Raw genomic sequence first — 16,257 nt, 5'->3', positions numbered from 1 at the left:
CTGTGTGTCAGTGTTGTGTGTGTGTTGTGTGTACTGTGTGTCAGTGTTGTGTGTACTCTGTGTGTCAGTGTTGCGTGTGTGTTGTGTGTACTCTGTGTGTCAGTGTTGCGTGTGTTGTGTGTACGCTGTGTGTCAGTGTTGTGTGTACTGTGTGTGTCAGTGTTGTGTGTGTTGTGTGTACTCTGTGTGTCAGTGTTGTGTGTGTGTGTGTTGTGTGTACTCTGTGTGTGTGTGTTGTGTGTGTGTTGTGTGTACTCTGTGTGTCAGTGTTGTGTGTGTGTGTTGTGTGTACTCTGTGTGTCAGTGTGTGTTGTGTGTACTGTGTGTCAGTGTTGTGTGTACTCTGTCTGTGTGTGTGTTGTGTGTACTCTGTGTGTGTGTTGTGTGTACTCTGTGTGTCAGTGTGTGTGTGTGTTGTGTGTACTCTGTGTGTGTGTTGTGTGTACTCTGTGTGTCAGTGTGTGTTGTGTGTACTCTGTGTGTCAGTGTTGTGTGTGTGTTGTGTGTACTCTGTGTGTCAGTGTTGTGTGTGTGTTGTGTGTACTCTGTGTGTCAGTGTGTGTTGTGTGTACTCTGTGTGTCAGTGTTGCGTGTGTTGTGTGTACTCAGTGTTGTGTGTGTGTTGTGTGTACTCTGTGTGTCAGTGTTGTGTGTGTGTTGTGTGTACTCTGTGTGTCAGTGTTGTGTGTGTGTTGTGTGTACTCTGTGTGTGTGTTGTGTGTACTCTGTGTGTGTGTGTTGTGTGTACTCTGTGTGTCAGTGTTGTGTGTGTGTTGTGTGTACTCTGTGTGTCAGTGTTGTGTGTACTCTGTGTGTCAGTGTTGTGTGTGTTGTGTGTACTCTGTGTGTCAGTGTTGTGTGTACTCTGTGTGTCAGTGTTGTGTGTGTGTTGTGTGTACTCTGTGTGTCAGTGTTGTGTGTACTCTGTGTGTCAGTGTTGTGTGTACTCTGTGTGTCAGTGTTGTGTGTACTCTGTGTGTGTGTTGTGTGTACTCTGTGTGTGTGTGTTGTGTGTACTCTGTGTGTGTGTGTTGTGTGTACTCTGTGTGTCAGTGTTGTGTGTACTCTGTGTGTCAGTGTGTGTGTGTGTTGTGTGTACTCTGTGTGTCAGTGTGTGTGTGTGTTGTGTGTACTCTGTGTGTCAGTGTTGTGTGTGTGTTGACTCAGTGGAACTGAGATGTTTCTCTTTGTTCACAGCTGTGATTGAGATGTTGAACCAGAAGATCCAGCAGATGGCAAATCTCAACGCCTCGCAGTCTGGAACTGCCAAAGCCTAACGGCCCCCGGCCCCGTCTCACCCCCACCCCGGTCTCACCACCTCCCACCTCCCCTCCCGGTTCGGCCTCACCCCCGGCCCGGTTTCTGGGTGCCCCTCGAGGCTGCAGCCGGGACCTCCTGGTCAGCGAGTTCCAGCCTCCTCCTCCTCCCAGCCTCGGAGACGCCGGGCGTCCAAATTCATACCGGAGCCCGTGAAGATGAATTGTAATGTTGAGGGGTGGTATTTACCGTGAGTGCGTAATCCGCCTGTAACCTGATTACTGTATGTAATTTACCTGTAACCTGGTTCCAGAGAGGGTGTAATTTGCCTGTAACCTGGTTACAGTGAGTGTGTATCCGCCTGTAACCTGGTTAGAGAGGGTGTAATTTGCCTGTAACCTGGTTCCAGAGCGGATGCGATTTGCCTGTAACCTGGTTACTGAGAGGGTGTGATTTGCCTGTAATCTGGTTAAAGTGAGGGTGTAATTTGCCTGTAACCTGGTTACAGTGAGTGCGTATCCGCCTGTAACCTGGTTACTGAGAGGGTGCGATTTGCCTGTAATCTGGTTAAAGCGAGGGTGTAATTTGCCTGTAACCTGGTTACAGTGAGTGCGTACCCACCTGTAACCTAAGTGAGTGTGCCACCCTCCCTTAACTTGTTACTGTGACTGTAATCTTCCTGCTGAGGTGTTGTGGTTATGTGTTAAACTGTCTGTTTATTCGTGGTGCGGACGTGTTCCGAAATCCTCCCCCCGCCAATGGTTAATAAACTCCCGGCTGTTGGAAAGGGCTCTTCTCTCAGTTCCTGTCGCCAGTGTCTGTACGGATTGGAAACAAGAAGACCTCGAGATGATTCCAGAGACCAGGATGGATACCCCTGCACCCACCCCGCAACCCCCCCCCCACCCCTTCCCAGTCCCAGCTTTGCTGAGGGTTGGAGGGAGTCGGCACCCCTCAACTTCTTCCTCCCAACCCTGCCACCCCCTCACCCAAAGGGACGGGGGGGGCAGCAGCAGACGCATGGGGAGCACCCCCACCTGCAAGATCACTCGCCCCCCCCCAATCCACACCCATCCCCCCCCATCCACACACACCCCTGCCCCCCCATACACACCCATCCCGCCCCCCCCATCCACACCCGCCCCCGCCCCCCCCATCCACACCCGCCCCCGCCCCCCCCATCCACACCCGCCCCCGCCCCCCCCATCCACACACGCCCCCGCCCCCCCCATCCACACACGCCCCCGCCCCCCCCCATCCACACACGCCCCCGCCCCCCCCATCCACACACGCCCCCGCCCCCCCCATCCACACACGCCCCCGCCCCCCCCATCCACACACGCCCCCGCCCCCCCATCCACACACGCCCCTGCCCCCCCCATCCACACACGCCCCTGCCCCCCCATCCACACACGCCCCTGCCCCCCCCATCCACACACGCCCCCCCATCCACACACGCCCCCCCATCCACACCCGCCCCCGCCCCCCCCATCCACACCCGCCCCCGCTCCCCCCCCCCCCCCCCCATCCACACCCACCCACCCCCCCCCCATACACACACACACACCATCCCAACCTCCTTCACTGCAGCTGGGGTCAAAATCCTGGAACTCCCTCCCTCCCTAACAGCACCGTGGGTGTACCTACACCACACACGGGGACTGCGACGGGATCGAGAAGGCAGCTTCCCCACCTTCTGGAGGGGACGGTGAGGGACTGTTCTGACCCGCACACTTTTTAAAAACTTTATTTAATGTCACAAGTCAGGCTTACATTAACACCGCAATGAAGTCACTGTGAAAATCCCCCTAGTCGCCCACACTCCTGTTCAGGTTACACTGAGGGAGAATTTAGCACGGCCCAATGCACCCCTAAACCAGCACGTCTTTCAGACTGTGGGAGGAAACCGGAGCACCCGGAGGAAACCCACGCAGACACGGGGAGAATGTGCATACTCCACACAGACAGTGACCCGAGCCCCAGGGAATGGAACCCGGGTCCCTGGCGCTGTGAGGCAGCAGCGCTAACCCACTGTGTCACCGTGCCCCCCGGGGAATCGAACCCGGGTCCCTGGCGCCGTGAGACAGCAGCACTAACCCACTGTGTCACCGTGCCCCTGGGGAATCGAACCCGGGTCCCTGGCGCCGTGAGACAGCAGCGCTAACCCACTGTGTCACCGTGCTGCCGGGGAATCGAACCCGGGTCCCTGGCGCTGTGAGACAGCAGCACTAACCCACTGTGTCACCGTGCTGCCGGGGAATCGAACCCGGGTCCCTGGTGCCGTGAGACAGCAGCGCTAACCCACTGTGTCACTGTGAATGAAGAATGAAATGTGTATCCTGCCCAGATAACACGAGCGAAGGGATCTGTTGATATTGAAGGAAGAGAATGTTTATTAAAGCGTAAAACACAAGTCGTCACTTCACGAAACCTGAGTAACGACTTTAATGGTCACGCACGCACAGACAGTTTGTGTGAATCAGCCACATTCCAAATCTATCCATTACCTCAACGATCGAAACAACATCTGATTAGTTTCCGTACTGTACGGAAAATCCAGCAAATAGTTACCACACGCAATTTGTGTTTTTAACAACCAGGAGCAGGAGTGGGCCATCTGTCCCCTCGATCCTGCTCCTCCATTCAATAAGACCATGGCTGATCTTCTCGTGGACTCAGCTCCACTTACCCTCCCCGCTCACCGTAACCCTGAATTCCTTCAATAATCTATCTCTCCTTGTCTTAAAGAACATTCAATGAGGGAGCCTCAACTGGGACAGGGAATTCCACAGATTCACAACCCTTTGGGTGAAGAAGTTCCTCCTCAACCCAGTCCCAAATCTGCTCCCCCTTATTTTGAGGCCATGCCCCCCCTAGTTCTAGTTTCACCCCCCCAGTGGAAACACCTTCCCTGCTTCTATCTTATCCATTCCCTTCATCAGCTTATCTGTTTCTATCAGATCTCCCCCTCATTCTTCTGAATCCCAGTGAGTATAGTCCCAGTCTACTCAGTCTCTCCTCTCGAAGGGCTAGATGGCCTACTCCTGCTCCTATTTCTTATGTTCTTATTTCTTATAATCCAACCCTCCGGAATCAGCCTAGTGAATCTCCTCTGCACCCCCTCCAGTGCCAGTATATCCGCTCTCAAGTAAGGAGACCTAAAACTGTTCACAGTAACTCCAGGTATGGCCTCACCAGCACCTTATACAGCTACAACATAACCTCGCTGTTTTTAAACTCTGTCCCTCTCGCAATGAAGGATAAAATCCCATTTCCCTTCTTCATTTCCTGCTGCAAACCAACTCCTTGAGATTCCTGCACAAGGACGCCCAGATCCCTCTGCACAGCGGCACGCTGCAATTTTTTACCATTTAAATAATAGTCCATTTTGCTGTTATTCCGACCAAAATGGATGACCTTGGTTTGGAGAGACCTTTCTCCCTGATGCAGTTTGTGATTTTTGGAAGATTAGGCTCTTAGCCAAAAACTCTCTTTTCCTTTTCCAACTGAGGGGTGGGGGTGTATTTAATCATTGACTCGGCATCTCTCTCTCTCTGGTAGAGAACTGACCCTGACACAGATATTACTCCCTCTAGATCTCACTCTATCCAAACAACTAAACTTCATAGAAACAGAGCAGATAGGAGCAGGCCATTCTGCCCTTCCAGCCTGCTCCCCCCCCCCCCCGTTCATCTCCATCGTGGCTGACCGTCCAACTCAACAGCCCAATCCTGCTTTCTCCCCATAATCCCGTTCACCCCCAAGTCCTGTATCCAGACACCTCTGGAATACGTCCAATGTTTAATCATCAACTCCTTCCTGTGAGAATGAATCCCACAGACTGACCGAATGAAGAAATGTCTCCTCACCTCCCTCCGAAATGGTCTACCCCCCATTCCCCAATCCTCAGACCCCCTGGTTCTGGACTCTCCCCCCCCCTCCCTCCCTCCCTGCATCAACCGTGTCCAGTCCTGTTAGAATTTTATAAATCTCTCTATGAGATTCCCCCCACACCCCGAACTCCAGTGAAAACTATCCTAACCCGGTCATACAATACTTTCCACTGTGTCCCAATATACATAACAATAATAAATCAAATCAAATCAAATATTAAGCTGATCTTTCTCTACACCCTTGCTGTGACTGTAACACTACATTCTGCACCCTCTCCTTTCCTTCTCTATGAACGGTATGCTCTGTCTGTACAGGGTGTAAGAATCAATACTTTTCACTGTATCCTAATAAATCCCAGTGAATGAATGGGGCTCCAGTATCAAAGATGGCCGAACCATGCCGCAGTGGACATTTATGCCAGGGTGAAAGATGGCCACTCAGCTATTCACGTGGCCCACGCCGGTATTAAAGATGGCCTCCACCCGCTCCGCTGATTGGAGGAGATTATCAAAGATGGCCGCGGCCGGAAGTGGCGCCTCTCTGTCCCAGCGGAAATGCCTTCCCCAGCTCCAGGTTTTTGGTTCCGCCGCGGTCTCAGGCTCTCTCAGCTCATGGCGGCGGTGGCGGAGAAGCGGCCTCGGCCCCGGCCCCGGATCGGGACCCACGACGGCACCTTCCACTGTGACGAAGCGCTGGCCTGTTTCCTGCTGCGGCGGCTGCCCGAGTACCAGGTAATCTCTTCGGAATTTTAAAACCCTTTCAACCCGCCGGTTTCTCTCACCGCCATTCCTCCCGGCCGCCTGCTCAGCACCGCCCCCTGCGGCGGGGAGGGGCAGCCGCAGTGCTCCAGCGGCAGTGATACTGCAGGCGGGGAGGGGGAGCCGCAGTCCTCCAGCGGCAGTGATACTGCAGGCGGGGAGGGTGAACTGCAGTCCTCCAGCGGCAATAACACTGCAGGCGGGGAGGGTGAACTGCAGTCATCCAGGGGCAGCGACACTGCAGGCGGGGAGGGGCAGCTGCAGTCCTCCAGCGGCAGTGACACTGCAGGCGGGGAGGGGGAGCCGCAGTCCTCCAGCGGCAGTGATACTGCAGGCGGGGAGGGTGAACTGCAGTCCTCCAGCGGCAATAACACTGCAGGCGGGGAGGGTGAACTGCAGTCATCCAGGGGCAGCGACACTGCAGGCGGGAAGGGGACACTGCAGGCGGGAAGGGGAAACTGCAGTCCTCCAGGGACAGCGGCACTGCAGGTAGGGAGGAGGAATTGCAGTCCTATTCAGCAGGGTAAGGATCACTCACTGTGTAACTGTACAGAGCCACTGTTTATTCAGCAGGGTAAGGATCACTCACTGTGTAACTGTACACAGTCACTGTTTATTCAGCAGGGTAAGGATCACTCACTGTGTAACTGTACAGAGTCACTGTTTATTCAGCAGCGTAAGAATCACTCACTGTGTAACTGTACAGAGACACTGTTTATTCAGCAGGGTAAGGGTCACTCACTGTGTAACTGTACAGAGTCACTGTTTATTCAGCAGGGTAAGGATCACTCACTGTGTAACTGTACAGAGTCACTGTTTATTCAGCAGGGTAAGGATCGCTCACTGTGTAACTGTACAGAGACACTGTTTATTCAGGGTAAGGATCACTCACTGTGTAACTGTACAGAGTCACTGTTTATTCAGCAGGGTAAGGATCACTCACTGTGTAACTGTACAGAGTCACTGTTTATTCAGCAGGGTAAGGATCGCTCACTGTGTAACTGTACAGAGTCACTGTTTATTCAGCAGGGTAAGGATCGCTCACTGTGTAACTGTACAGAGTCACTGTTTATTCAGCAGGGTAAGGATCGCTCACTGTGTAACTGTACAGAGTTACTGTTTATTCAGCAGGGTAAGGATCGCTCACTGTGTAACTGTACAGAGTCACTGTTTATTCAGCAGGGTAAGGATCGCTCACTGTGTAACTGTACAGAGTCACTGTTTATTCAGCAGGGTAAGGATCGCTCACTGTGTAACTGTACACAGTCACTGTTTATTCAGCAGGGTAAGGATTGCTCACTGTGTAACTGTACAGAGTCACTGTTTATTCAGCAGGGTAAGGATCGCTCACTGTGTAACTGTACACAGTCACTGTTTATTCAGCAGGGTAAGGATCGCTCACTGTGTAACTGTACACAGTCACTGTTTATTCAGCAGGGTAAGGATCGCTCACTGTGTAACTGTACACAGTCACTGTTTATTCACTGTTTATTCAGTGTAACTGTACAGAGTAAAAAGTCTGACAACACCAGGTTTTAGTCCAACCGATTTATTTGATAATACTCACAAGCTTTCGAGGGGACTGCCTCTTCGTCAGGTGAATGGAGAGTTCTGGCCTCAGACAGAGCATATAAAGCACAGACAGTTTAGAGATTACTGATTAAAATGTGAATCCTTACACCTAACCTGCTGTTCAAGACCTGAAGTGGCTGACAATGTGAGTGGAAGGAGCACTGATCACAGGTTACAGAGATGTGTATTGTCTCTAGACAGTACAGTAAGTGAGGTTTTGCAAACCCAGGCAAGTCATGGGGGTTACAGATAGTGCGACATGAACCCAAGATCCCTCAAAACCTCACTTACTGTGCTGTCTGGAGACAATACACATCTCTGTAACCTGTGATCAGTGCTCCTTCCACTCACATTGTCAGCCACTTCAGGTCTTGAACAGCAGGTTAGGTGTAAGGATTCACATTTTAATCAGTAATCTCTAAACTGTCTGTGCTTTATATGCTCTGTCTGAGGCCAGAACTCTCCATTCACCTGACGAAGAGGCAGTCCCCTCGAAAGCTTGTGAGTATTATCAAATAAATCGGTTGGACTAAAACCTGGTGTTGTCAGACTTTTTACTGTGTTTACGCCAGTCCAACGCCGGCATACCCACATCATAACTGTACAGAGTCACTGTTTATTCAGCAGGGTAAGGATCACTCACTGTGTAACTGTACAGAGTCACTGTTTATTCAGCAGGGTAAGGATCACTCACTGTGTAACTGTACAGAGTCACTGTTTATTCAGCAGGGTAAGGATCGCTCACTGTGTAACTGTACAGAGACACTGTTTATTCAGGGTAAGGATCACTCACTGTGTAACTGTACAGAGTCACTGTTTATTCAGCAGGGTAAGGATCACTCACTGTGTAACTGTACAGAGTCACTGTTTATTCAGCAGGGTAAGGATCGCTCACTGTGTAACTGTACAGAGTCACTGTTTATTCAGCAGGGTAAGAATCACTCACTGTGTAACTGTACAGAGTGTAACGTTATCCTGTCATTCTTCCGCAGGATGCGGAAATTATTCGGAGCCGCGATCCGGTGAAGCTCGCAGAGTGCGATGTGGTGGTGGATGTGGGAGGGGTCTACGATTCTGAACGTCACCGCTACGACCATCATCAGAGGTGAGCACCCCCCCCGCCGCGTGTCAGAGTGTGTGTGCGTGAGAGTGTGTGCGTGAAAGCGAGAGAGGGGCTGAATGGCCTCCTCCTGTTCCTGTGTAACAGGCTGGAGGAGGAGGGGCTGAATGGCCAGTGAGACAGGCTGGACACTGACGGTCAATTGCTGCTGGTTCCAGGTCGTTCTCGGAGACCATGTCCAGCCTCCGGCCCGAGTGTCGCTGGACCACCAAGCTGAGCAGTGCCGGGCTGGTTTACTTTCACTTCGGCCGCCGGATTCTGGCCCAACTCGTCCAGACAGACTGGACAGACCCCCGACTGGACATCTTACAGGACAAGGTGAGGAGATCACATTTATTAACGTGTCCCGTGTATTGGGACGCAGTGAGAATTTGGAAGGTCTAACACAGATAGGAAATATACAGTAAATGGCACAACCCTTAGGAGTGTCGATAGGCAGAGGGATCTGGGCGTACAGGTACACTGAGTATTGATAGGCAGAGGGATCTGGGCGTAGAGGTACACAGTATTGATAGGCAGAGGGATCTGGGCGTACAGGTACACTGAGTATTGATAGGCAGAGGGATCTGGGCGTAGAGGTACACTGAGTATTGATAGGCAGAGGGATCTGGGCGTACAGGTACACTGAGTATTGATAGGCAGAGGGATCTGGGCGTACAGGTACACTGAGTATTGATAGGCAGAGGGATCTGGGCGTACAGGTACACTGAGTATTGATAGGCAGAGGGATCTGGGCGTACAGGTACACTGAGTATTGATAGGCAGAGGGATCTGGGTGTACAGGTACACAGAGTATTGATAGGCAGAGGGATCTGGGCGTACAGGTACACAGGGCACTGAAAGTGGCAACACAGCTGGAGAAGGTAGTCAAGAAGGCACACGGCATGCTTGCCTTCATCGGCCGGGGACACTGAGTTTAAAAATTGGCAAGTCATGTTGCAGCTTTATAGAACCTTAGTGAGGCCGCACTTGGAATATAGTGTTCAATTCTGGGTCACCCACACTACCAGAAGGATGTGGAGGCTTTGGAGAGGGTTACAGAAAAGATTTACCAGGATGTTGCCCCTGGTCTGGAGGGGCATTAGCTACGAGGAGAGGTTGGAGAAACTTGGTTTGTTCTCACTGGAGCGACGGAGGGTTGAGGGGGAGACCTGATAGAAGTCTACAAGATTATGAGGGGCAGAGTGGATAGTCAGAAGCTTTTCCCCCCCCCAGGGTGGAAGAGTCAATTACTGGGGGGGGGGGGGGCACAGGTTTAAGGTGCGAGGGGCAAGGTTTAAAGGAGATGTACGAGGCAGATTTTTTTACACAGAGGGGGGTGGGTGCCTGGAACTCGCTGCCGGGGGGAGGGAGTGGAAGCGGGTACGATAGTGAGTTTTAAGGGGCGTCTGGACAAATCCATGAATAGGATGGGAATAGAGGGATAGGGTCCCCGGAAGGGTAGGGGGGTTTAGTTCAGACAGAGGGGGGCAGCATGGTGGGTGCAGGAGGGGCCGAAGGGCCTGTTCCTGAGCTGGAATTCTCCTTGTTCTGAGAGTTTGGTTTACATTAACACTGCAATGAAGTTACTGTCACCCACACGCCAGGACCTGTTTGGGTTACACTGAGCCCTTTAACATCTCTGTCTCTCTGTCTGTCTCTCTGTCTGTCTTTCGCTTTCTCTCTGTGTCTGTGGCTCGCTCTCTCTCTCTGTGTCCCTCTCCACCCCTCTCTCTCTCTCTCTCTGTGTCCCTCTCCACCCCTCTCTCTCTCTCTCTCTGTCCCTCTGTCCCTCTCCCTCTCCCTCTCTCACACAGATGTATGAGAATTTTGTGGAGGAGATCGATGCGATCGACAATGGGATTTCTCAGTGCGACGGGGAGCCTCGCTACAGCATCAGCACCAACCTCAGCTCCCGGGTGGCCCACCTCAATCCCACCTGGAACGCTGACAGCCAGGATACTGAGGTGAGCGGGAAGGAGGGAGGGGGAGGCGGGGGGGGGGGGGGGGTAGGTAATGAGGGCACTCCCTCCTGTTTGGGGGACACCTTCCTCCTCTCAGATACACAACACTCTGACGGGCGCGACATCCCTCCCCCTTTACCTCGCTCAACTCCCAAGAGCCAAGAGGGGGTGGGGGGGAAGTGTAGGGGAGATGTAAACGGGGGGAGGGGGGGTGGTGGGGGGGGGGGGGCGAGTGTTTCATACACAGAGGGTGGTGAATCCCTGGAACAGGCTGCCTGGGTGGGGGGGAGGGGGGGAGGTGGAAGAAAATTCTATAACCTCAGAACCAGAGGGGATAGGAGCAGGAGCAGGCCATTCGGCCCTTCCATCCTGCTCCCCCCCGTTCATCTCCATCGTGGCTGACTGTCCAACTCAACAGCCCAATCCTGCTTTCTCCCCATAATCCCGTTCACCCCCAAGTCCTGTATCCAGACACCTCTGGAATACGTCCAATGTTTAATCATCAACTCCTTCCTGTGGGAATGAATCCCACAGACTGACCGAGTGAAGAAATGTCTCCTCACCTCCCTCCGAAATGGTCTACCCCCCATTCCCCAATCCTCAGACCCCCTGGTTCTGGACTCTCCCCCCCCCCTCCCTCCCTGCATCGACCCTGTCCAGTCCTGTTAGAATTTTATAAATCTCTCTATGAGATTCCCCCCCCCACCCCGAACTCCAGTGAAAACTATCCTAACCCGGTCAATCTCTCCTCGTACATCAGTCCCCCTCCCCCCCATCCCTGGGGATGGTAAACCCTTCACTGCGCTCCCTCTATAGCGAGGAACATCCTTCCTCAGATAAGGAGACCCAAAACTGTACACACAATACTCCAGGTGTGGCCTCACCGAGGCCCCTGGATAATTCCAACAACACCTCCCAGCTCCTGTACTCCAAACCTCTCGCAATGGGGCAGCACGGTGACACAGTGGGTTAGCGCTGCTGTCTCACGGCGCCAGGGACCCGGGTTCGATTCCCCGGGGGCACGGCGACACAGTGGGTTAGCGCTGCTGTCTCACAGCGCCAGGGACCCGGGTTCGATTCCCCGGCAGCACGGTGACGCAGTGGGTTAGCGCTGCTGTCTCACAGCGCCAGGGACCCGGGTTCGATTCCCCGGGGGCACGGTGACACAGTGGGTTAGCGCTGCTGCCTCACAGCACCAGGGTCCCGGGTTCGATTCCCCGGGGGCACGGTGACACAGTGGGTTAGCGCTGCTGCCTCACAGTGCCAGGGACCCAGGTTCGATTCCCAGCTCGGGTCACTGTCTGTGCAGAGTTTGCACATTCTCCCCGTGTCTGCGTGGGTTTCCTCTGGGTGCTCCGGTTTCCTCCCGCAGTCCAAAGGTGTGCAGGTTAGGCTGATTGGCCATGTTAAAATTGTTCCTTAGTGTCCTGAGATGCATAGGTTAGAGGAATTAGTGGGTAAAATATATAGGGATATGGAGGTAGGGCCTGGGTGGGATTGTGGTCAGTGCAGACTCGATGGGCTGAATGGCCTCCTTCTGTGCTGTGGGGTTTCTATGATTTGACGTTCCCCTCTGTCTACAGAATGTGTGACCCGTAGAACAGTGCAGCACATTTACAGGTTCCCCTCTGTCTACAGAATATGTGACCCAGAGAACAGTACAGCACATCTACAGGTTCCCCTCTGTCTACAGAATGTGTGACCCGTAGAACAGTACAGCACATCTACAGGTTCCCCTCTGTCTACAGAACGTGTGACCCAGAGAACAGTACAGCACATCTACAGGTTCCCCTCTGTCTACACCGTGGGTGTACCTACACCACACACACACACGCACGCATGGGGACTGACTGATGTCCAATCACAATCCTGAACTCCCTCCCTAACAGCGCCGTGGGTGTACCTACGCCCAGGTTCCAGCTCCTCGAGTCTGCCCTGTCTCATTTGCCGCATCTTTATCTCTTCCAGAAGGGATTTGCCCGCGCCATGGAGTTGGTGGGATCTGAGTTCATGGAAAGAGTGAACTATTACCACAAGGCATGGCTCCCAGCCCGGACGCTGGTCGAAGATGCAGTGAAGCGGAGGTACAAGGTGAGCATACGAGGAACCGACTATCTCTAATCCTAATCACAATACTGTGTACAGTTCTGGTCACCCTATTATAGAAAGGATATTATTAAACTAGAAAGAGTGCAGAAAAGATTTACTAGGATGCTCCCGGGGACTTTTGATGGATTGAGTTATAAGGAGAGGCTGGGATAGACTGGGACATTTTTCTCTGGAGCGTAGGAGGCTGAGGGGTGATCTTATAGAGGTCTATAAAATAATGAGGGGCACAGATCAGCTAGATAGTCAATATCTTTTCCCCCAAAGGTAGGGGAGTCCAAAACTAGAGGGTACAGGTTTAAGGTGAGAGGGGAGAGATACAAAAGGGTCCAGAGGGGGCAATTTTTTCACCCAGAGGGTGGTGAGTGTCTGGAACGAGCTGCCAGAGGCAGTAGTAGAGGCGGGGACAATTTTGTCTTTTAAAAAGCGTTTAGACAGTTACATGGGGACGATGGGTATAGAGGGATATGGGGGCAAACACGGGCAATTGGGATTAGCTTAGGGGTTTTAAAATAAAAAGGGGGCAGCATGGACAAGTTGGGCCGAAGGGTCAGTGACTCCGGTTCTGATCTAGTCTGGATCCCCAGTGATTGGGATCGAGGCCATTTTTACCTCTATCACTTTCTCTCTGTCGCTCTGTCTGTCTCCATTTCACTTGCTCTCTCTTTCTCTCTCTCTGCTTTTCTCTGCGTCGCTCTCACTCTCCTTTTCCCTCTGTCCTTTGTTCTATCTCTGTCTCCCTCCCTCCGCCTCCCTCCCTCCCTCCGCCTCCCTCCCTCTGTCTCCCTCTCACTCTGTCTCCCTCTCACTGTTTCAGGAAGATCCCAGTGGAGAGATCGTGGTGCTGGAAAGGGGGGGATGCCCTTGGAAGGAACATCTGTTTGATCTGGAGAAGGAGTTTCAGGTCCAAACACCCATCAAATTTGTGTTGTACACGGACCAGCGATCACAGTGGCGGATACAGTGCGTACCTGAGGGTCTCAGAACTTTCCAGAACCGGTGGGTATCGCTGAAGAGGGCATTGCTTTGTAACCCATCCTATATATAAACCCGCCCCGAACCCCTCGATTAGATTCCAGCATGTAACTCACTCCCGGGTATCTGTTATTCTGTATATAAACCACCCCGAACCCCTCGATTAGATTCCAGTCTGTAACTCAGATTCCAGTCTGTAACTCACTCCCGGGTATCTGTTATTCTATATATAAACCACCCCGAACCCCTCGATTAGATTCCAGTCTGTAACTCACTCCCGGGTATCTGTTATTCTGTATATAAACCACCCCGAACCCCTCGATTAGATTCCAGTCTGTAACTCAGATTCCAGTCTGTAACTCACTCCCGGGTATCTGTTATTCTATATATAAACCACCCTGAACCCCTCGATTAGATTCCAGTCTGTAACTCAGATTCCAGTCTGTAACTCACTCCCGGGTATCTGTTATTCTATATATAAACCACCCCGAACCCCTCGATTAGATTCCAGTCTGTAACTCACTCCCGGGTATCTGTTATTCTGTATATAAACCACCCCGAACCCCTCGATTAGATTCCAGTCTGTAACTCAGATTCCAGTCTGTAACTCACTCCCGGGTATCTGTTATTCTATATATAAACCACCCTGAACCCCTCGATTAGATTCCAGTCTGTAACTCACTCCCGGGTATCTGTTATTCTGTATATAAACCACCCCGAACCCCTCGATTAGATTCCAGTCTGTAACTCAGATTCCAGTCTGTAACTCACTCCCGGGTATCTGTTATTCTATATATAAACCCCCCCGAACCCCTCGATTAGATTCCAGTCTGTAACTCACTCCCGGGTATCTGTTATTCTGTATATGAACCCCTCGATTGGATTCCTTGTTGGGACTCGAAGTTAAACTCAAAGTACTATTAACTGTGTAAATGTAATCTAGTGTGTTTAAGTTTTTTTTATAATTTAATGTTTTAAATCTCTGAAAGCGATTTGAAATGTTTTGTTTTACTCCTGACTCTCATTGCAGCCATCACCTTGTGATAGAGCACAAATGTGTAAATAGTTGTGATGGCTTGTGGAGGTTTCCCTCTCGGGATTGCTGTTTAGTATCAGTGCGCGTGTGCCTCATTAGATTGTGGTCTCTAACTCGGTGAGGGCCTGTGTCTTTCCAGGCTCTCCTTGCCAGAGCAGTGGAGGGGGCTCAGGGACGCGGAGCTGTCCGCCCTCAGTGGGATCCCTGGCTGCGTCTTCGTCCACGCCAATGGATTCATCGGTGGAAACGTCACCAAAGAGGGGGTGTTGGAGATGGCACGGGCGGCCCTCCGCCAGGCGCCCGGGGTCAACGGAGCTCCCGCCGTGTCCGAGGCAAGCTGACGATGACCCAGCTGGGAGTGTGCGCGGTCAAATCGGTGGCAAATTAAAACGTGATTGGTCAAAATCTTTGTGTCCTCCTCAATATCTTCAGGAATCAACTCGGGAGATCCTTCAGACTGGCGTCATGGTTTAGAGTTAGGTTTGGGGGTTAGCGTTAGGTTTTTGGGGTTGGGCAGAGAGGGGACATGTCTCCTTTTCTTCGTGATCTCCCAACTTTTCTTTCAGCTCACCTCCAATCCTTAGGCTTAGGGTCAGGCTAAGGCTTCGTGTTAGTGAATTAGGGTTAGGGTTTCTGGGGTCAGACAGAGAGAGAGGACATGCCCCCTTTTTACTCTGTGTCCTGCCTCATTCGGCCCTTGTCCAACCCTTGTTGCTCTTTGTGATGCCTTGCCCTTGGTTAGAGTTAAAGGTTAAGGGTTAGGTTTAGGGTTTTTGGGGTCAGACAGAGAGAGGGGACATGTCCCCTTTTACTCCGTGCGCTGGGGTGATTTTCTGTCTATTACTGAGTGACACTCTGGTTTTTTTGGCTGGGGGGGGGTTTTGGGGGGGAGTGGGCGGAGGTCAGGCGGTTGAAAGGCGGTGGGGGGTGAAATGTCCTGGGGGCTTTCCTGACAGGGATCTTGGTGGACAGGTTGAACAATATTAACATTCATTCTAAGACCCTGGTCAGACCCCACTTGGAGTACTGTGTGCAGTTCTGGTCGCCTCACTACAGGAAGGATGTTGGAAGCTATTGAGAGGGTGCAGAGGAGATTTACAAGGATGTTGCCTGGATTGGGAGGCATGCCTCATGAGGATAGGTTGAGGGAGCTGGGACTCTTCTCCCTGGAGAGACGAAGGTTGAGAGGGCGACCTGATAGAGGTTTATAAGACGTTGAGAGGAATAGATAGGGTGGATTCTCGGAGGCTATTTCCCAGGGGCTGAAATGGTCGCTACGAGAGGACACAGATTTAAGGTGCTGGGGAGCAGGTACAGAGGAGATGTCAGGGGGTAAGTTTTTCACTCAGAGGGTGGTGAGTGAGTGGAATCGGCTGCCGTCAGTGGTGGTGGAGGTGAACTCGCTGGGGTCTTTTCAGAGACTTCTGGATGAGTCCATGGGATTTAATGGGATTGGGGGTTATAGATAGGCCTGGTAGGTAGGGATATCATCGGGGCAGCTTGTGGGCCGAAGGGCCTGTTTGTGCTGTAGTTTTTTCTACGTTCTATTCTGAGAGGACCTAGAATACACAAGCAGGGCAGCCCAGTGGGTTAGCG

At 52.2% G+C, this 16,257-nt stretch overlaps 1 protein-coding gene across 1 annotated transcript; it reads left to right on the top strand.

The window, feature by feature from the left end:
• Positions 1 to 5,442: 5,442 nt before the first annotated feature.
• Positions 5,443 to 15,059, top strand: myg1 (myg1 exonuclease). The gene is made up of 7 exons (XM_080185278.1): positions 5,443 to 5,882; positions 8,474 to 8,586; positions 8,760 to 8,919; positions 10,398 to 10,547; positions 12,513 to 12,635; positions 13,468 to 13,649; positions 14,801 to 15,059. Exons 1-7 carry the CDS (start codon positions 5,706 to 5,708, stop codon positions 15,000 to 15,002), a joined length of 1,107 nt encoding a protein of 368 aa, XP_080041404.1. The 5' UTR covers positions 5,443 to 5,705; the 3' UTR covers positions 15,003 to 15,059.
• Positions 15,060 to 16,257: the final 1,198 nt, after the last annotated feature.

Source organism: Carcharhinus amblyrhynchos, unplaced genomic scaffold (assembly GCF_965287045.1).
Source record: "Carcharhinus amblyrhynchos unplaced genomic scaffold, sCarAmb.v2.hapA chromosome_1476, whole genome shotgun sequence".
NCBI classification, from domain to species: Eukaryota; Metazoa; Chordata; class Chondrichthyes; order Carcharhiniformes; family Carcharhinidae; genus Carcharhinus; species Carcharhinus amblyrhynchos.
The sequence above is the reverse complement of the archived record's forward strand: the minus strand, read 5'-3'. Positions and strand labels throughout refer to the sequence as shown.